Genomic DNA, 21,949 nt, shown 5'->3' with positions numbered 1-21,949 from the left:
CCCACAGCACACTGTTGTGTAAACACAGATCCGTCCAGCAGTCACTACAAATGTGAGCCCATAACTAGGATGTTTACACAATAATGAACGTCTCACTCCGCCATCTGGTTATTGAAACAGATCTACGAGAGTTAGCCTTTAACAGGCGATTGGAAACACCGGAGCTAATTATCATCTTGCCCTTATTTAGCACACATGCATGCATTACGGTAGATCCAGTCCTTTCAGGTACAGATACGGCTGGTTGTACACTCTACCGATCATACTGTCATATTGACATTGCAATAGGCTCTGGGAATGTTTAATGTTTAATCTGGAGTAGGTCATCTCACTGGCTCCAGTCTGGTTTGTGGGATCATTCAAACTTCCCAGAACTTCTGCTTATCCTCCTGCATGAAACAGTTAAAGGTCTGGATCCAGACAATGATGTAGAAGTGAAACCGGAGCAGTCAGTTTCTCGTTTCCGTATTTTCGTGGTACGTTTACGCAGATGCCACTTCATCAACTCCCACTGACACTGCCTTTCCTTCTGCTTGAATCCTGATGCAAAGATAACATCTGGTAAGAACGCTACGGGTTTTATATATAAATAACTAGCCAGTCTTAAGAGTGTGGGACGTCAAGATGACAGTGTTTATCACACAATCCAATACTCATGTTAGTATACTGTGATGGTAATAATATATGCACTTGGAACTCTTCTTGGAACAGCTTTTTAAAATTCATATTATATGTTGTAAAGTCAGAAATGGAAATATCACCGACTCAACTTCACTGTTTGACCCACTCTATGCTAACTGGCCAGCTCCAAACATCAGACAGACAAAGCTAGCAACTAGCTGATGAACACTGTGAAGCATTTAGCAGCTGAACAGCCTGTTATCTTTCTCGGGAAGTTGGTGGAGATCAAAACAGACCCAAAAGACGAGTGAATATTGGACGCAACTATTTTACGAATATTTCCCAATGTTTCTCTGTGTCTACCTGATGTGTAAACAGGTTACTGTTTGCTAACTAGTTTTCCATATCAGCTTCAGAAGATGATAACATGTCAGTGTTAGTCTTGTTGTGCTGCCCCCAAGTTGTCAAATAAAAAAAAATGGCTTATGCAGATTTTATTCTCTCTTTTTTGAAAGTTTTTTTGAAAAGATGTGTGCCCCACCTTCCCTTCTCTTCCCGGCGGTGATCACCATATGTTGTTTTATGACGGGACCGCACAATTGCGTGGCCTCCCAGAAGAAGACCTCCTGCCATGTGCAGGGCGGCAGAGCGGACTGCAGCCACCTCAGCCTCAGTGCGATCCCTCCAAACCTTCCCAGGAACATCACCACTCTGGATATGTCTCACAACAGATTGGTGGGGATTCCCCCGGTGTCGCTGACCCCGTACGCAGGCCTTCTCCACCTTGACGTCAGTTACAACAGCATCGCCAAGCTTGACAAGGGTTTGTGCCAGACGCTGTCTCTGCTGCAGACACTGAACATGGAACACAATCAAGTGACTTTGCTGAAGAAGGACAATGTGATCCATTGCACCAATCTAACACGGTTGATTATGGCTAGTAATAGACTAAAGCTACAAGGAGAGCCCTTCGCTGCTCTACAGGTACAGATGTCAGTTACACTGATGAGTTGGATCAGTAATAGCCGGAGAGAAACAGTTTGAAAGCCTCATGAGTTAGGTTGCAATAATGGTGATGATGACAGAACTGACAGCGAATACTAATTTTTACAAGAAGAAAAAAATCCTCTTAGATTTGCTAAGCTAACAGCCAGCTGGCTCCTGCTACATATACCTTTAAGTTAAGTTAGGAATCCTTCTTGTGCAACAGTTAACATAACAGGTGAGCTAATAAAGCAGTACTACAAAAACGCATGCAGCAACAGAGAAGAAGAGAATAGAAGGAAATGAAATCTGCAGAGGGGTCAATATCAGTATTGATTATGATACAGATTCATTACTTCACGAGAAAGCTAAACTATAATTAAACTAAAATAAAGAGGACTCATGTTGAATCAATCTGTGTAGGTGCAGCTCAACAGGTAGGCTGCTCATGCTATAGATAAATAAATGCTGAGTGCTATCTCACCAGATTTGGTGAACTGTAGGGACATGAAGGGAGGAGTCTCCATGTCTGAAATATGCTGTGGAGCGTGGCATTAAGAAGTTTATACACCAAAAGTAGGAACCCAGTTACTTTTTGGGGTTAAATTGTTTGATAATCCTCTCATGCATTGCATTAAATAACGCTGTTTTTATTCTCATTTCATAATTCACAGAGCCTGAAATTTCTTGATGTTTCCGTGAACAAACTGCAGTCAGCCAAGCTCGGCTCTCAGCCTCAGCTGCCCAGCCTGGTGAACCTCAATTTTGCATTCAATGACTTCAACACTCTGAAGAAAGATGACTTCTCCTTCCTGAACAATTCATCCTTTCTACATGTCCTCAACCTGTCATCTGTCCCTCTAAAAACAGTAAGACACTTACCTATAAAGGGGAAATGAAATGGTGTTGGAAATGGCACCTCGTTTTCAGTTGTCTGTTTTGTTTCCCTTTTTTGTCTCACTGCAAGATCTCTTTGTTATGTTTTGTTGCAGTTGGAGCCTGATTGCTTTAAGCCCATTTCAAGCCTACGTACTTTAATCATGGATGGGAGCAATATGGGCACTCTGATTATTTCTAAACTCTGCTCAGAGCTCTCAGGGACAGCCATTGGTGCCCTGTCTCTTCGGAAGATGAAGCTGGTCACGCTCACTAAAACAACCTTTACAGGGCTACAGAAGACAAATGTAACCTTTCTGGACCTGTCCGGTAATGCCATGGGTAAAATTGAAGAAGGCGCATTTCAGTGGCTGTCCAGACTTCAGACTCTAATTTTGACAGACAACAACCTCAAGCACCTGACCAAGGACACATTTCAGGGACTCAAAAGTCTGAAAACACTCAAGTTGACAAAAGCTCTGGTGAAAAGTCATACCTCTGCCACTCCAATTATTGATGATTTCTCCTTCCAACCATTAAATGCCTTGGAGAGTTTGATATTACAAAGAACTGCCGTTCGGGAAATCACGGAGCATACATTTGCAGGCTTGACCAGTCTTCAAGAACTTGATATGAGCTGGAGTAGTTATACCTCACTCAGAAACATCACCAACAAGACCTTTGTCTCACTTGCGGGATCACCTCTCAGAAAGCTAAATCTGACAGGAACAGATATAATACAGATTAATCCTGGAAGCTTCTCTGCTTTGAGAAACCTCACCACTCTTCTTCTGGATCACAACTTTATCAAGCAAACTCTCACTGGCAAAGAGTTTGAAGGCCTGGACCAAATTCAAGAGATTCACATGACCAATAACCACCAGACAGTCCTTCTAAGCTCCACGTCATTTGTTAATGTGCCCAATCTTAGGACCCTGACTTTGGGAAAAAGTCTTAAAGCCACAGCCTTGAATGTGGATCCCTCTCCATTCAGTCTCCTGTCCAACCTCACCTTCCTGGATCTCAGCAACAACAACATTGCTAACATCCCAGAGAGTATGATGGGGGGGCTTGTGAACCTGAAGGTGCTGAATCTCCAACACAATAACTTAGCCCGTTTGTGGAAGAGTGCCAACGTAGGTGGGCCAGTGTTGTTTCTCAAAGGGGCACAGAGCTTGATAAGTTTACAGATGGATAGTAACGAGCTGGATGAGATCCCAGCCGGAGCTCTGAGGGGGTTGAGTAATCTTCGTGAACTAAGCCTGTCCAACAATCTCCTTAATAGTCTTAAGGACTCAATTTTTGATGATCTAAGCTCACTGAAGGCTTTATATTTACAGAAGAATATGATCACAACTGTGAGGCCCGAAGTGTTCAAAATTCCGATGAGCAACCTCAGCCTGCTTGTCATGGACAAAAATCCATTTGACTGCACATGTGAGAGCATCCTGTGGTTCGTGACGTGGTTGAATCACACAAATACGAGCAGTGTGCCAGGTCTCAGGGACCAGTATATGTGCAACACTCCACTAGCTTATTTTAACCACTCCATCATGGATTTTTACCCCCCCTCTTGCAAAGATATGACCCCATTTCAGGCTCTTTACATACTGAGCAGCACGGCTGTTATCATGCTGACTGTAACTGCACTTCTGGTACGCTTCCATGGCTGGAGGATTCAGTTTTATTGGAACATATTGATCAATCGCACGTTAGGATTTAGTGACGCCAAAGTTGAAGAGGGCAGGGAATTTGAGTATGATGCTTACGTCATACATGCAGAGGAAGACAGCAGCTGGGTGGAGAGAAGGCTGGTCCCCTTAGAGAATAGAAAGTGCCAGTTTTGTTTGGAGGATCGAGATTCCGTCCCAGGCATGTCACAGCTGCAATCTATTGCGGATAATATGAGAAAGTCCAGAAAAATCTTGTTTGTCGTCACTGAAAGCCTTCTCAACGACCCCTGGTGTAGACGGTAAATCAAACATACACTGCTTGATTTATACATTATTATACATTATCCATGAGGTTATGTTAAAATCAAAATATGTCATTTGTGTCTTTCCTTGTCCAGATATATAGCCCATCATGCACTTCACCAGGTCATTGAAGCCAGCAGGGACTCTGTGGTTCTGGTCTTCCTGCAGGATGTTCACGACTACAAGTTATCTCGCTCACTCTTCCTTCGCAGGGGCATGTTGCGTCCATGCTGCGTCCTGGACTGGCCAGTCCATAAGGAGAGGGTGCCGGCCTTTCACCAGAAGCTCCTGATAGCACTTGGCATGACTAATCGATTGCAGGAGTAACTGTATCCCACTGTATTCCATTTGCCTTCTATGTGGATATTGTGCTTATATATAGTATGTACAGCATACTGTATCTTGTGTCATATTGTATTTACATTGCATTGAAGCTTTAAATTAGCTTATTGAAAATATACCCTTGGCCCTTCGTATAAAGGTGTAAAAAAGTCTTGTTTCAGTCTTGTTATGTGACGGCAGAAGATGATTTTTAAATGTTTGATTTAATTTAATTTACATAGTAATCTTATGTATTGCAGTGATCAATTTAGAAGAAAGCTTAATTTTCTGTAAGAGCAGAGAATGACTCAATTCAGTCTGATATATTGTGTCTAAATATTGTGTCATCATGACATCTAGTGGTAACAGTAAGAAACTACACCATTTTCTATGCCTCAAGTATTAAACAAATCTTCCATTACTGATATGACCATGTGCACATTACAAAGTAGAACACTGTTACTATTTAATTTGGTAATGATTGTCAGATATAGTGGGAAGCCTATGGAGAATTTGTTTAATGCAAGTTACACAATTCATAGTTATTAGAAATTGGAATGAGGCCATATTTATTCAAGAATGTGTACCAACATATTGAATATATAAAACTAAACAACTACTCAGTAATTTAGTATTTATAAACGTACAAAACAATAATTCTAAATTATAAAACTGAACTGTAAAGTTAAAGCCTGTTCTTATATGATTAAAAATATCTCTGGATATCAAGGGTTAACTGTAAGTAATAATTCTTATATTATTTACATTTATTTTACAACAGTGAAAGTCTGTTAATCATAAAAGATATCTGGCACTAAGATAAGGCTGTTTTATTAGCCAATCAGGTTGAACGGTGAGAGGACGTTGACAAATACCAGGAGAGAATGAATAGGACAATGGTCAGGGCCAGCCAGCTATCATAAAGTAAATAATTAACATTTGTTTTTATATAATTATATACATTCACGTTAATCTCCTATCTGTGTCATGTATTTCCTTCTGAAGCATTCTATAACATGCTAAGGAGCCATAAATGACAACAAACACAGGGGACACCCTTTAACCCAGTAAACTGCCAGTGGATTGACTGCAGAGAAAAGGAGGGGCAAAAGCAGAGAAGACGACATCACACAATAATAGTAAAGGCACAGGAGGAACACCTGGCACTGCTACTTTAACACACACACCAACTCTACATAACACACAGCAAGAAAGATGGCAGTTCTGCTTGGTAATTACACGCTACCTTTTGTCGGTGTGAGCATCTTCGTTGCTGCTGTGACCTACATCACCTACAAGCTGCTCAGCGATTACCTGCATAAATGGTTTGAGATGAAGCCCATTCCGGAGGTGGAAGGGACGTATCTCTTCGTTGGAAATGCACTGCAGTTCAAAACCAATGCAGGAGGTAAGAAAGCAGTCAACATGCTGCTCCAGGAGGCTGCATAGGCTGATTTATGTGCAGATTGTCAAGGCACAGAAAATAAGGCACAGTAGAACTCATAACTGATGATGCAATTGCTTCCTTAATGCTGCATTACTGCGTATATAGATTTCTTTATCGTTGTTTCAGATTTCTTTCGTCAAATTGAGGATTATACCCGTGACTTCTGTGATGCACCGCTACTTAAACTCTGGGTTGGACCAGTCCCATTTGTGGTTATGTTTCATGCTGAAACTGTTGAGGTATAATGACTGACAATGCCACAGAAGAACTCATACAGTAGCTTGTCAAAGCCCACATGCCTTATCTTGTAAATATGCCAGTCACTGAAAAGTGTTTCATTTTTATTCACATTCAGAGATATGTAAAGCAGTTACAGTCAAAGTGTTTGCACAGACATAACTTTAACACCCAAACATGTTAACATTTAAAACAACTCACACATTTAATGAAGCAGAGGCAGCACTAAAGCTAAATTCAGCAACACAAGAGGAGCTGACCTTAACCTTGTTATTCCCTTTGTGACAACATGGTCTATTTAGGATGTCATTGCACTTTTACACACATGCTCAGACTGCAGCCAGTGTAACTGTTACATAACTGCTACCGCTCACCATTCCAGCCACCTATAATAATAATAACAACTTTGCTGGTTAATGAATTACTCTTTCTTACATTTTTGTTTTGCTGTCAATTGTCTTTCATAGAAAGTTCTGACCAACCCTGTTCATATGGAAAAAGCCTACGCATACAACTTCCTCCACCCTTGGCTTGGAACTGGCCTTCTTACCAGGTTTGTACCTGTGGCTCTACTCGATATTAAAAGGCTGTCAGTGACGATCAGAAAAGATCAAAAGATTAATAAAGAGAAAGAAAGAAAACAGTCCAAGCATACAAACTCCGCCCACTATGGGTTTGAAAACAACAAAATCTGATGATGAAACAAATTAATAAAAGATCAGATACTGTAGACTCTTAGCAGATTCTGAATATGTAGAAAATTACAAAATGATGTATTTACTAGCAGGCAGTAGGTTATGTAATGCCCAAACTGGACAGAGATTCTTTGGTATCAGTATAAAAAAGGGAATTTCACGGTAATCTGTCACTTTATTTATAAATGTGTAAATTTTGTCCTGAGGCTGAGAAAAGGTCAAGGGGTCCCCACAATCAATATGGTTCAATAACAGGGAATCTTGTGTAATCAGTTTTTTAATTTAACTTGAAGGTGCCACAATGAGAAAACACTACTAAGTGCCTAAGAGAGCATTAATTATGGTGGAGGAAAGATCAAGGGGTCAACAAAAACATTAAGATGTATTCTCTTGCGATGATGAATGCCCACAGTGTATTTCATGTTAATCTGTTTTAAAAACACCTCAATGAAGGGAAAATCTTGAACTCATTACTAAATTTAGAACTGATGATGACTGTATTTAGTAAAAGTAAATCTCTGCTTCTTCCGTCATTTGTTTTCATCCCATTTCAAGATATTACGATTTATATTAGATAATATGTTCCTGTGTTCTCTCTCACTCTTAACCCTCTTTGATGTCGTCTTCTTTTGATCAGCACTGGGCTAAAGTGGCGTCAGCGGAGAAAAATGTTGACTCCCACCTTCCACTTCTCCATCCTGACGGACTTCTTGGAAGTGATGAACGAGCAGGCACAGATCCTGGTGGAGAAGCTGGAGAAGCAGGCAGGGAAGGGTCCATTCAACTGCTTCAGTCACGTGACCCTGTGTGCCCTGGACATTATCTGTGGTACATTGAATGTGCATGTGTGCATGTGTGGAGGAACCTTTTACCTCCGTTTGCACATAACTTATCCATATGCAATAAGAAAGATGCCCAGAACCTTTTATTAGAACATGAATTTATATTTGCACATTCAAATACCCTTTAAACAATGTCTTTTCAGAAACTGCAATGGGAAAGAAAATTTATGCCCAGAGTAATTCTGATTCAGAGTATGTTAAGAGCGTGTACAAGTGAGTTATTTTGTCTTTCTTTTCTATTAGTACAAGTACAGACAATAATAAGGGAATACTTATCTGATTATCCAACGTTTTGTCCTTAGAATGAGTGACATTCTCAGCCGCAGACAGAGGACACCTTGGTTCTGGCCTGACTTTCTGTACAACTTCTTTGGTGAGGGCCGGGAGCATGACAAGACCCTGAAGATCCTACACTCCTTTACATACAGTGTGAGTAATGGAGCCAGCAGTTTCAAAATCGGTGAATGTTCAGCGTTTATAACATCAAAATGATGCCAAATTCATGCTGAAGAGCACCTTCAGTGGGAGACTCATTCCTCCCAAATGCATAACAGAGCGCCACAGGAAGTCATTCCTGCCTGTGGCCATCAAACTGTTCAACTCCTCCCGCTGAGTGTCAGACACTCAGAATAAACTGAACTGACTGACAGTCTGGACCTACTTCACCTGCAATATACTACCTCATCATTTATTCTGTAAACAGTGCAATATATATATATATACATTGTTAATGTATATATATATATTTTTTTTTTTTCTTTCACTTTTTTCACTTAAATATTGTAAATGTGTATATTTTTTATTTCTTCTTTTTTATATCTTATTTTTGTACATACTTATTTCTAAATTTATGCTACTTTTTAGTCTTGAATGGGAGCACCGGTACTGTATAATTTCCCCCCAGGGATCAATAAAGTATTTCTGATTCTGATTCTGACTCTGAAGAGGCAACTTAGGACAACATTCAGCCTTAACCTTAAACTTAACCTTAATTTCATCTCAGGTGATACATGAAAGAGCAGAGGACATTTCCTATACCGAATCAGACAGCCAATCTGACCAGGGCACGAAGACAAGACGAGCATTTCTGGACATGCTCTTGAAGGCAACAGATGAGGAAGGCAACAGGATGAGCCATCAGGACATTCAGGAGGAAGTGGACACCTTTATGTTTAGGGTTGGTGGTTTAAAATACAACTTTTCAGCAGCGTCACACAGCTATTTTCAGCCTAAAATTGCTGATAAACCTAGGCTGGTTGCCCGGCACCAAAAAGCAGACAGACAAAGTTAACGATTAGCTGGTGAACAGAGTGGAGCATTAAGCTGCTGAGGAGGATATTTCCCTCAGAAGTTGGTGGAGACCAAAACAGAGCTTAACGGAGAGTGAAAGTGACATTTTTTGGGTGGCCAGACACCAAAGTCAATGCTAATGTAGCTCCGTGTCTGCTGGATGTGTACTGTAAATAGGCAACCATTTGCTAACACATTCACCAGAATAACTTCATAGCTTTACATTTCATTGTTGAGTTTGCAGCTTTTTCTCCCAAAAATAAGAGAAAATAAATGAATGAATGCAGCTTATAAATAAATAAAGTTATAAATAAAGTGCTGTTTTTTTGCATTTAACTGCCACTGCTATGTAGGGACATGATACTACAGCAGCCTCCATGAACTGGGCCCTGCATCTGCTGGGCTCCCACCCTGAGGCGCACGGCAAAGTTCAACAAGAGCTTCAGGAGGTGTTTGGTAACAGTAACATGCCCTCTTCTCCGCACACTTCTCACTTTCATGACATCATTTATTTTCCTGCCTGAAGGCCTTTTGACTCATCTTTGCTCAGACTCATTTGTTCTTTACAAGTCAAGGGGAGCTTATGCAGGGATAATAGCTGTGAAAATCCTTGCCAAAATACATAGAGAATAATTGAATTATTTTCACTGCTGTGTGGATTTACCATGGCCTCCATGCATTTTTTCCATGACGTAAGCTAGATGGCCGTGTAGTAATAACAGAAGTTTGCACCTAAACTTGTCCTCGAGCATAGAAACATTCATTTTGTGATATACTAACCTTTCTTTATCAATGTAACATATAACATATAACAACTTACCACACCTAGTTATATACTCAACTTGTTCTGTTAATAATTGTTTATTTATTGACTATAGGTAGGAGTTTCTTTTTCTACGTACGCCTATACTGTAAAAATTATTGCAGTAAAGACTCCTGACAGAACTTATGTCTTATCAAATAAACACAATCACTCAAGCAGCATGGTACTATTAATCTCTTATCGACTGTAGAAGGTGGGGAAAGTGGAGAATATGTCAAGGATATAGAAGTGGGAGAAAGTGCAACAGCAGAAAACTGGAGCTCAAACTTTTTAACAACCACCTGACCTAAGAAGTAGTTTACACTCTGTACTGTTTGTCTGTATTCTGTGCCGAAGAGTGTACTGAAGTGTTTCCTGTATAATTTGCAAAGGTACATCTGACCGGCCCGTTAACACAGAGGACCTGAAGAAGCTCAAATATCTGGAGTGTGTAATCAAGGAGGCCCTACGACTGTTTCCCTCTGTGCCTTTCTTTGCCCGCAGCATCGGTGAAGACTGCCATATCAGTGAGTTACAGATGAGTGATGACGCTTGAATGAAACATTCATTTGTTGAGTGCAAATCCCCCAAGGCAGTGGTATTTTTTATAAGAAGGCGGGGGAAGCCAGGCTTCCTCTATTATTGTCACAAAACATTAATTGTATGGTGTTGTTGCAGCCATCTCTTCCCCACTTTTCACAGAGTTTCTGCTAATGAATAAAACGTCAGTTTGTGTGGTGAAATAAAATGAATGTAACTGTAGGCTTAGATGATCATGTTAAGTCTGGTAATGGACAGCCAAGTAAAGTTGGCATTCTTTGATCCAAAAGTAGTATAGTTAGTATAAGAGTAAAGTATAGGTGTTAGTATAGATGTAAAGTATAGGAATCAGGATTCTGGAAATAAATAGTGAAACAAAGACACCTGAAAATATCTCATCACACACAATCAAATCATAGCCAGTTTGCAACTTTGTTCAAGTGACTGTTAGCATGTTTTCTAGTCTTACTAATAGCAGCTACCATGCTTTTGTAAGACCATTTAGCTGGCAGCAATTGACGTGGCGGTGACGTCACTCATTTTGCCTTAATGTTTTGACTCTCACGAATGCAACTGCCGCAGGAAGTTAAATGATAAAATTCATCATATTAAAGGATAATTCAGTTTTATTACAGCTGTGGTCTGGTTTTCATGGTTATGCCAAGCAGATTTCTGGGAATATGGTGACATGACTAAATTCAACAGGGCACCAGCGGTCAGACACTCTGACAGATTGTTAGATCCCATGGCTCAGTGTTTCTTGTCCACTGGACTTTGCCATAGACCCAGACCTCCGATGTTACCTGAATCCTTAGAAATGATGGCCAAACTACAAAAATAAGAACCAAATTGTAATAAACCAGATTAATCTTTTAATTCAGCTTTCCTTTCTTTTGGTACTTGAACAGCTCTCATCTGTCTGTCACGATTCCTGTTGGTTTAAACTGAGGCTATGAAATTCATAATGATCTTATGTGAAAACAAAACAAGTTTAGTTTTGGGTCATGTTTTCTTACATTGAATGAGTTTCCTTTGTGCCGGTAGATGGTTTCAAAGTGCCCAAAGGTGCCAATGCCATCATCATTACATACGCTCTCCACCGTGACCCGCGACACTTCCCTGAGCCGGAGGAGTTCAGGCCTGAACGTTTTCTGCCGGAGAATTCAGTGGGAAGGCCTCCATACGCATACATCCCCTTCTCCGCAGGACTCCGCAACTGTATCGGTAAGAACAGGACAGATTTAATTTGTAGTTTACTGCATACTGCATACTTTCCTGTATGCGTGGAGCATACATGAGCATGAGGCTCTTAAATCTGTGCATCACATCCAGAATTTTTGCTGTGTGTGTTCCACTGTGATGCTCCTCAGGTCAGCGTTTTGCACTGATGGAAGAAAAGGTGATCTTGGCATCCATTCTGCGCAACTTCAACGTTGAAGCTTGTCAGAAACGTGAAGAGCTGAGGCCGGTAGGAGAGCTCATCCTGCGACCAGAGAAGGGCATCTGGATCAAACTGGAAAAGAGGAAACCCCAGACTTCATCAAACTAGCACCTGCTCTGGTTTACAGAAGCTATTCGCTAAAATCATCTTCCTTTGTGGTCTTTCTTTACTGTAAATCCTTCCCAGTTCTAATGATGGTGGACACTGTTATGTTTTCTAAATACCCTTTGAGAGGTCAGGGAGAGTAGTGACCTTGGTGTTTAGGTTTCAGAATTTTCTCATCATCGTAGACATCATAATTACAAAAACTAAGTCTTGTAAAAATAAATTGACATTTTTTTTTGACATTGTTAGTTTTTAGGGAAATAGCTACATGATGCACTATTCTGGCGCTGTGTATCAACAAGTCTGCACTATTTTTGTGCCCCAAGAGCCCCGAGTTTTAATATAACTGTACAAATATGTTATTTAATTTTAAGTATTACAATGCTTTAAACAGATAAACATTTGGGAATTAAATGACAGGCTTTATAGAACAGAATTTGCTAAGTAGGAGTGCCTTAATTTAACTGGTCATTTTGAAACATATCATTAATTATTAACTGGGTGAAAATGAGATAAGTGGTGCTACTACAAAACAAATAGTATGGAAAAAAACATGCTTGAAATGCTTAAAATGTTTCTTTCTTTTTTTCGATTCTCTTTGAGTGTATGATATATGGATAAACAAGAGTCTTTATACATATTTTGTGGTATTAGCTGGTAATGAAATGCCTGAACCGTCTAACTCAGAGGTGCAGAACAGGACTTAATAACAAACACTTTACATATTCATTACATGTACAAACACCACAACAAAGATAAGCCTTTAATTTGCGCAGCATTTCTTCTGAATGTTAATCTTCAACCCCCTAGCTGCAGTTTTCTGCTTGTATGACCCCGTACTACATCTCCTAAAGTTTGTTTACTACTGTATGGTTGGCAGATCATTTATTCTGTATTGATCTGGAAACGAGTCTGAAGGACAGTTTGTGTAACTGAGGGTTAATTTTTCAGTCATGTAAACATATTCCATAATATCAAGTGTTTCCTCACGCTTTGTCTTTCCAATGTAATTTGAAAGCTGCGTTATGGGACACACAGGTGAACATAATGGGGCCGAATAAATCCAAAACAAACTCACAGAATCCCAAACACCTGACAACTATTGACTTACATAGCTGCTATGGCTGATGTGTTAGTAAAAATGCCTACTGACTGTATACATCCAGCAGACACAGAACAACATTATCATCCCATTATATTTCCCTTATATGGGGAGGTTGATAAGATCTTGTGAGACCAAAGTATATAGTCTGTGTTCAGCCTATGTGAGCCATGTTGATTCAGTGTTAATATAAAGATGTGTTGCTTTGAGGGGTACTCCCGAGATTAAGTGAAGTATTGCAAAGTTGGAGGACTTGAGTGACAGTTTAAGAAAAATATGGTCAAAATTGATGCTACAGTTGCCGGAATGTCTTGGCTTTTAGTCTTGCATTTCCCATAATGTAACCAGACAGCAGTTTTCTTTACACCCACCCTGCCTGGTTAACACCCACATCTTTCAAACTCCACACGCCCCAGTTTGTGACATACTTTCTAATTATGAGAACTTGAAGTTTCAAGATCAATCTAAGATGACCCTAATTACATCACTTGAACATCATCAGGGTACTTTTCTCAGACTTAACAAGGCACCTTCAGAGCCACAAAAGACATTGGTAATAATCCTCATGACAAGTATTCTGATCGTCATGTGGAACACTGGAGTACTCCTTTAATGCAAGTTTTTCAGTGGTACAAAACTACTCACACCTAATTCTGATGAATAACTCTGAACATTGTCAAATATGCCTCCAGTACTTCGAAAATCCTTTTTTTGGTGAATCTCCTGACCTCTCATCACCCTGCTGGCTGGAACTCTTATGAGAATACACTCCAGTTTATGATTATAATGAGCAAAACTCTTCACTCACTGAAACGCATTGAGGTCAGAAGGATCCATTTTAACAAAGTAGTGATCATAGCATGACACCGTTACAAATGACCCCATCTATAATGTCATAAGATGATTTAGCTGGCATGCCTGCAAGGGTCATTGCCTAACACCAAAATGGCTTGACTGATGATGAATTGCATGCTCTTTTCCGATGCCATAATTTGAATTATTGAGCACATCTCTAGTCAATGGCTGGATAGAGCTGAGGCGCCTGAGCTCCAAATGAAGCAGGAAGAGTCCATTTATCTGAGGATCTCTAATAAATGGTTCAGATAAAGGAGCTTTAGACTCAGACTCAGCTGCTGCAGTAGGTGGATTGCATAAGATACATTTTCCACACATTATGCATTTGTTAAGATAGTTAAAATATTAATTTACTTTGTAAAAATGTTCACAGTGAGCCATTAATTATAATATCTAAACATTATTATAAAACAGCATATGGATGGTGCCGGATTTTTTTCTTGTGCTTCCTATTCTAGCAAACATTTAATGATGTCATTTAGTTATTTTTCCTGTGTTTTAATTCATAGTTTGTCAGTACTGTTGCCTCAGCAACTTATTATTGGCTAAGGTTGTAGAGATAGATTTCCACTTTCCTCGCTGATGGTCAACTGTTTGTTTTGTTGAACATTTTTTATGGTCTAGAAAACAACTTCAAATGGAAAAAGCTGAGGGTGCACAGGACTGACCCCATTAGTCTGCTGAAGGTCCCACAACTCTCCCATGCCTGGCGGTTTTATATGACTGTGCATTGCAGTTATGTAATCATTTTCAATAACATTTCAGTCGCTTGCAGCAACAATTGAAAGCTACATGTGTAGAAGTATCATTCTACAGTTAGACAAGGAAGGCAGAATACTAAGTGTTTAACATGGTACAAGGCATTAAGTAGATAATTTGCAGCTTTGACACGCAGTTGACAGGAGTGCCAACGAATGTTCGCAAAGGTCTGACAGCAGCCTGTTCAAAGTCTGAATGCAGTTTCTGATTCCAAACCAGATACTGTTTGAACCACTAAAGCACTGGTTCCCAACCTGGGGGTCAGGAGCCCCCCCGAGGGGTTACGAGATAAATCTGAGGGTTCATGAGATGATTAACAGGAGAGGAAAAAATGAAAAACATACATGTTATTGCTATAAAACATTTATTTTTAAGATTTTTCGGTTATCTTTGCTTTATTTTTATGAAATCTTAGATAGGTCCATTCTAATGAAACAGTTTGAGGAGGAAAAATCACTTCACGGTAAAACTGCTCACAGCTCACATACAAACCCATAGACGGGATTTTTGAAAATGCGGTCCTAAGTGTCCAAACAAAATTGCGAAATTGTAATCTATTTATGCAATTCTTCATTGACCTTGGCCTAAAAATGTTTTTTTTTTGCTGAAAATGTACTGTGTTGTACTCCGTTAAGACAATCCACCAGACACACGTGGGATGCTATGAAATAACAATAAAAACAACATGAAAGGTTTGACTCAGACTTTAATGCCAGCGAGTTACATCCGAGACACACATACGCCCTTGGGGTCTGTGATGAAATTAAATGAAACCACTTTGATGCGCAAAGTGATGATAGATTTCCCATTTCACTTTCAAAATTGAAATTTTGTTTAATGGATTGTGAATTATTGTTTCTCCACAGAGAAAAAAAAAATCATGTGCTCTAAAGACACAATAAGATACTGACGTACAAGAGAGTGAGTAGCAGTGAATTGTGAAATGACCATCATTACTGTCACAACTGTCCTGCTTTTAAATAAGGTAGTTCAAATTGATGTCCAGAGAGAGGCAGCAGTGTATGCTTTTCTGAATGTGTGCAAGGAGAAGATAAGATGAGTTGGCTGTGTGTTGTTACAGTGTGTGCGTGTGTGTGTGTGTGTCAGACAGTGAGTGAGGGGGATGGAAGAACGGCACAAACAGCAGAATGTATCCACAGTTTTTTTTTTTTCTGTCTCAGTGCCCAGCAGCTTCATGTTGATGTGAGTGACAGCTGTATTCAGCATGTGTACAGTTTATAGCCTGTGAGTCTCAGATTTTCAGTGTTCTGACACTTGAATGACACATGATAAATGTGCAAAGTCCCTTTGAAAATGGTTAATTAACACGTGTCCTGTCTTAGGAACATTGTTGTTAGGATCCACAACGCTTTACTACAGATACAGTGCAGATACTCACATCCTGTTTACATGATTTACATGTGAAACGATCAATCTAACCACCAGACAAACATTGTGTAAGCAAAACGCTACCCACTGGCTGTCATTTGCAAACGGTTTCAAAAGTCCCCTGGATATTCTCAAGTTTAGAACAGAGCTACACAGACTTAACTCAAACCTCGCAGACAAACAGACACTCTAGCAGGCTTGAATCATGTGTTTGCCATGTTTTGGCAGGTTTGACTGTTGGACTTCCCCTCACCTGTATGGAGGATCCCTTTACCCAGAACTTCATTTAAAAGATCAAATAGAACATTTTCTATGTAATAATCATTGTCAAAAACCCATGAAAAGTATCAACAATTAATTGAACTTACCAACAACTAGGGCGAGCACAGTTATTTTTTAAAATTTGAACCGTCGTTCAAACGTGAAAAAAATCTAATATTCGAACTGTACAGTAATGACCCGTTCGAATGAAAAATACACCGTTTCAAAGCGCAGTTTGAAGTAGTTTGCCTTGTGGTCCAGCACTTCACTACTATTCACTATCACCATCACTGTCAATTAATTCGAACGAATTTCCTGTTAGTTCGAATTTGTTCAAACCTGACCTTTTGAAAAAGTGACAGCTCTACTAACAAGTATTGTCTGTGTGGCTAAAGCACATCAATGAACCACACTGTTACACTGTACAGTCCTGAGTGCCACAGGCAGGATACAGAAAAAAAGAAAAACAGGCTATAACAAAGTTAGTTTTGGTCTTTTAATGAGATTTGTTGAAGAAATCAGGAAAACGTTAGCCTTATCCTTTAAAAGAGAAAATCACAAATCATCTACTATCATACTGTTCTAAAAGGGACAAAAACACAGCATTTTTTGTAGGGTATGTGGTTTTTATGTCTTGTATATTTCCATAAATTTTCCAACAATCCATTCATGAGTCACAAACCATGAGTTTAACCTTCAGATTATTTGTCGTTCGCTGAAAACAATAATCAATTCCCTTTTAATGACCCAATAAAATCAATATAGTAGACTGAAGCTGCAGCTGCCTCAGGATACTAGAAGAAGGTGTAGCTAGGACGGTGTAGTATTTATATCTACATCTCTGTGATGTCTTATAGACCTCGCTGGCCCACAGAGCACAGAGACCAGTGTTGAGGAGAATAGGATGTGACAGTATCCCTGGATCTGACTGTGCACCATGCTGGAGCTTCATGACACACTGCTATCTCTATTGGTTGCTTTTAGTCAGTCTCTCGCACACATGTATGTGCGCACAAACACACACAAACACCACACCAGCACTCACAGTTAAACCACCCACTCGTTTCCAGCCCCTCTTCCTTTTGCTCTCCCTTCTCCGTCAGCCTCGATTCAGTCTATTTTCACATCAAATGAATGGCCCTATTAGAAACCAAAACCCAGATCGGGATTGTGTCGTCCAATATGGAGGGAGGCAGGGAGATGTGGATGGAGAGAGTGAAGGAGAAAGAGAGAAACAAAGAGGGGAACTGACTGAGATTAGATAAAGGGAAAGCAAATGAGATATCAGGCTGAGTGAAAGCGTGAGAGTGGAAGTCTGAAGGAAGGACAAATTGAAAATGAGGATCAGTGAGAAGCAATGATCACACAAACCAGATAATCTGTCTACCAGAACTATCTGCTAAGGATATCGCAGTCACAGCAAAGGAGGGACTTCCTTGGGTTAAAATAAATCAATCTGCCTGCCATCTTTACTGTTCCCATAGAAACATGCAGGCCCGCCCACAGAAATGGCTGGGGCCCTGAAAAGGTCCAGTGAAGGTCCAGTGAAGGGGCCCTCCGCAAATCTGCTTCACTCATATCAACGCATCTGTGTGCTCTCTCTCTCATTCATAAACACATACATGTAAACTGACACAGACTTATTCAGTGGCCTACAGAGGCATAGACACACACACACACACACACACACACACACACACACACACACACAATAGAACCCTTTGACACACTTACACACACCAAGGTCAACAAATATCTGCTACACCTACACCACATGTTTCTAAATCTAAATTTCCTTCCTTATGGCTTCATCTTTGACTCTTCTGCTGCCATCGTCCTTATCTTTCTTAATGCAAAGTCCTTTATAATGTCTTTAAAGCCAGTTCACACTCAATTTCAAGTATTGGCAGGCTATTGAGTCTCTCCTGCCTCACTGTTGAGAGCAACTAATACTTTACTATTTTCAGTTTACCGACAGACCGCTCTGTTCCTGCCACAGTTACTGGAAAAGTGCAAAATATATCATCCTAAATCCCGTTGAGCAACTCCACGGGTCTTGATACTCGTGAGAATGTGGGACTGTATATCCTTTTCAGATGGAGCACTTGTTTTTCCAAATCTTCGGATAGATCCTTGAAATATTTTGTTATCATCAAATTTCTACAAGACGACTTAAGTTCCTCCTCACTCAACCGCTGGAACTTGAGTATTCCCGTGAAATCATTGCATATGTCCCTGATTGACTGAAATCTGGAGGTCAGCTGTGCAATGATACTGTCCACTGCAACAGACACACACAGAATTCCTAAATGTTAGGAGTCTCCTGTGCATCTGACCTTTCTTCAGTGCGCTGGCGCTTTCTCTGCCTGCGATGGGTGAACTCAGGTGGGATGCCCATTGCATTGGCATATTTTGAGCTTCAGCTAGCATCAAATCCCACTTATTTCTCAAAGAAATGATTTCCTGCTTTAGAGCTTTAACGCTTGCTGCTTCCTGATCCAAAAATAGGTTTCCACTCAGGAGCAAATTCCTATCTTCAATACGTTCCGGTATTTTTACCCAGACAGTACACGTGACAACTGCTGTGAATGAGGTGAAATGTTCTGTCAGTCCTTGTTGGATCATTTGCAGGATGATAGTATGCAATCAAGTGCTTCAATCACACTGGGGAGGTGGCGAGCATAGGTATTAATGCGTCAGTACGCATGTATCACTCAGTCTGGTGGAGGGAGCATCCAGTCTTTTCCTTAAACACAGACCACCACCAGGAGTGGGTTAAATGCAGAACGTTATTACAGACATGGTCCTCTTTCCCACAGGTGGTGGTGGCTTCTAGCTAGCTACCTCTTGGCTAGTTAACTGTAATGTTAGCCTCCCGGCTATCATTCACCTGTTCAGCCTGGCTGGGAACAGCTTTCCGAGCTGACTGAAAAAATGTGGTCATTACCTTATTACTTGCCAGCTCCCTCTTTTTCTTCTCCTTTCTTTCCTGGCATCCCGATTTATGTGCATGTCCCAGATCACTTTTGATGTTTTGAAGCAACAACATATAAAATGTTTATTTTTGCTGTTTTAATTAAATGTAATGGTGAGTATTTTGGTTCAAAATACAATGTGATTATTTATCCTATAATTAGGATGAACATGATTATTGCTGGCCTCCATGGGCCCGCCTAGCAGCTGGGCCCCAGAAAACTTTACCCTTTTCCCCCCTTATGGGCGGCGCTGGAAACATGTGAGCCAGTTAGCCACCAACTTTGAGGTGGACGGGTGCGCATTGCTCAAGGCGCCAAGGCCACGCATTCTTCACTTCCTTTGAAGTACACCAACACTTAATCTCACAGCTAAATTGTTTGAAATGTAGGTCATGGCTCCAATTTTACTACAGTAGGGTAAGATTTAAAAACCAGCCTCAGCTCAATATATCAGTGCTTAGTCCCTCTTGTACCTTGACACCAAAATAATCTCTCTATATTCATTTCTCATTAATCAGAAGAGTTTCCGGACATGCTTCGTATTAAGTTTCAATTATAAGCAGCCGCAGGTAAACAAAGCTGTCGGACTGGGGTCAAAACAATTTGTTGAAGCTGCTGATGAGGAGTCCAAAGAAGGATCAGTTAAACAGCTGGATTTGTACTTTTTCTTCTTTGTCCTTTGAAAAAAATCTGCTTATTTATTAGATCATATTTTATGATGTTACACAGTGCTTTTGAAGGCAATGTGGTCCTGTATGGATGAGTGTTTTCTATTCATTTTAGATGTGTTTTAAACTTATTTATATGCGTGTGTTACTACGCCTGTCAAGCTTTCCAGTCTCACATGCCACGTGTGCAATTTACAATGATAACAGATTTACCATTGAAATTCTTAGTCATTTTTGTGACAATGAGCCTTTGGTTTCTACGATGGAGTATTCATGGAATAAAGTCATAACACAATAGGATGCTTCGAGTCATATGCTTATAAATTGATTCAATTACATGTGCATGTTTTAGCATTTCCTGACAGCCTACAGTTATTTTGACTTGTAAAAAAGTGTGATGTCTCCTCTGCATCCCCCTCGCTTACAGGCACCTTTGCTCTTTTGGGGACTGTCTTACTCCAGGATGCTTCCCATTGAAAAGTTCAGGGAAGCGGCTGTGAGCTGCACTATCATTGGAGGTGGTGAAGTTAACATTTGTGTCGACAATAAGCCACACAAAGGTGAGATTTATGCCTGATTCAAACAGCTAGTCTCTGTGTTCCATCTCCCATACAGAGCAGCGCTTCCCTAAAATTAATCTCATCCAGACACAGTCCCAAACGGGGTCGTTTGTCTGTCAGACTGTCTGAATGGGATCCTACCGTATCAGCAATAACATAGCCTACGTTGTTGCTCTGCACTGTATGCACAGCAGACTATAGGACAGGTAGATTCTGGCTGCCTTTCACATCATTTGCACAAAGCCCACTGAGCTTTAATCACTTTCTGATCCCATAACTGAACTCTGGTCTCAGGTGTCTGGAGAACCCCAGTCAGTGACCCCTCATACCCTGTATGGAAGCATCTACATTCACTATGTTTCTCTGTTCATTTATTCCTCTAATTTGTCACCCGTCTATACACCTATGGCTAGATAAAAAAAAAAAAGCACGATGGCGTGTGCAGCTACAGCACAAAGTAGGCTTCTTTTACAGGACTGTACTGCAATATCTAGTTTGTGATGGCATGTGGAAGCATGTGTGTTGAAAATGTCATCTCATTATTGCTACAAAAGCTCAGTCACTAGTCAAAGCAACCATGCAGCTCAAGTTGAATAGAGAATAGGACAAATACAGAGGGACATCTGATAAGTGTCTTCGAGGTCTCCCGGCTGTAGTGGCAGAGAGAAACAGATAGAGAAGAGTTTTACATGCCTCTCAAAGTCTACACCTTATCAGGCTCTCCATGACTGGCTTCACCACGAGCCCCCGGGGTTCCCAGTGGGCACAAAGACACGGAAAGAAAAAGATGGACTGCATGCAGAATGGCTAGTGCTGCATCCAAAATTGCCCTGAACTAGAGAGCAGCGTGTGATTACCTTTTTGAGGGCAGAAGAGTGAGTTGAGAGAAGCAAAGTGGCATAATCATTAGCCGGGCTTGACACGCACAAGAGGGCCAAGGTTAAAGCCTCACCAAGGTTGAAGCAGGACTGAATCCTCAGCTCCATATATGATGAAGACTTGTGACCATTCAAGCATCACAAAGAAATATGCCACTCCTCTTCTCTTCAATAAACTCTTGTCCAAAAGCTGAACATGTTCTCCAAAGATGGATATTAAAACTTCAGCTTCAGGGTCCTTCTAACCAGTGACTTTGTTTTACTGCCAAGCAATTTGTTTTTCTTTATTCACAGAACTTGAATTAGAATAACTGCTCCCATGTCT

At 40.4% G+C, this 21,949-nt stretch overlaps 2 protein-coding genes across 2 annotated transcripts; both read left to right on the top strand.

Moving 5' to 3' along the window:
* The first annotated feature begins 480 nt into the window (after positions 1–480).
* On the top strand, positions 481–4,921 carry tlr3 (toll-like receptor 3). The gene is made up of 5 exons (XM_070913504.1): positions 481–561; positions 1,137–1,605; positions 2,280–2,474; positions 2,598–4,453; positions 4,553–4,921. Exons 2-5 carry the CDS (start codon positions 1,150–1,152, stop codon positions 4,782–4,784), a joined length of 2,739 nt encoding a protein of 912 aa, XP_070769605.1. The 5' UTR covers positions 481–561; positions 1,137–1,149; the 3' UTR covers positions 4,785–4,921.
* A 1,072-nt stretch (positions 4,922–5,993) lies between these two features.
* Positions 5,994–12,180, top strand: cyp4v2a (cytochrome P450, family 4, subfamily V, member 2a). The gene is made up of 11 exons (XM_070923414.1): positions 5,994–6,186; positions 6,352–6,464; positions 6,930–7,015; positions 7,795–7,985; positions 8,143–8,212; positions 8,302–8,428; positions 9,003–9,176; positions 9,643–9,745; positions 10,484–10,618; positions 11,676–11,855; positions 12,002–12,180. Exons 1-11 carry the CDS (start codon positions 5,994–5,996, stop codon positions 12,178–12,180), a joined length of 1,551 nt encoding a protein of 516 aa, XP_070779515.1.
* Positions 12,181–21,949: the final 9,769 nt, after the last annotated feature.

Source organism: Enoplosus armatus, chromosome 2 (genome assembly GCF_043641665.1).
Source record: "Enoplosus armatus isolate fEnoArm2 chromosome 2, fEnoArm2.hap1, whole genome shotgun sequence".
Lineage (NCBI taxonomy): Eukaryota > Metazoa > Chordata > Actinopteri > Centrarchiformes > Enoplosidae > Enoplosus > Enoplosus armatus.
Note: the sequence above shows the minus strand (reverse complement) of the source record. Positions and strands in the feature narration are given on the sequence as shown.

Bases quoted from the DNA above. Each gene is read 5' to 3' on its own strand.
- cyp4v2a (XM_070923414.1), top strand. From the start codon at position 5,994: ATGGCAGTTCTGCTTGGTAATTACACGCTACCTTTTGTCGGTGTGAGC. The intron at 8,213-8,301 runs GTGAGTTATTTT...TTTTGTCCTTAG, and splicing joins TATGTTAAGAGCGTGTACAA to AATGAGTGACATTCTCAGCC. The intron at 11,856-12,001 runs GTAAGAACAGGA...GATGCTCCTCAG, and splicing joins AGGACTCCGCAACTGTATCG to GTCAGCGTTTTGCACTGATG.
- tlr3 (XM_070913504.1), top strand. From the start codon at position 1,150: ATGTGTGCCCCACCTTCCCTTCTCTTCCCGGCGGTGATCACCATATGT. The intron at 1,606-2,279 runs GTACAGATGTCA...CATAATTCACAG, and splicing joins AGCCCTTCGCTGCTCTACAG to AGCCTGAAATTTCTTGATGT. The intron at 2,475-2,597 runs GTAAGACACTTA...GTTTTGTTGCAG, and splicing joins CATCTGTCCCTCTAAAAACA to TTGGAGCCTGATTGCTTTAA.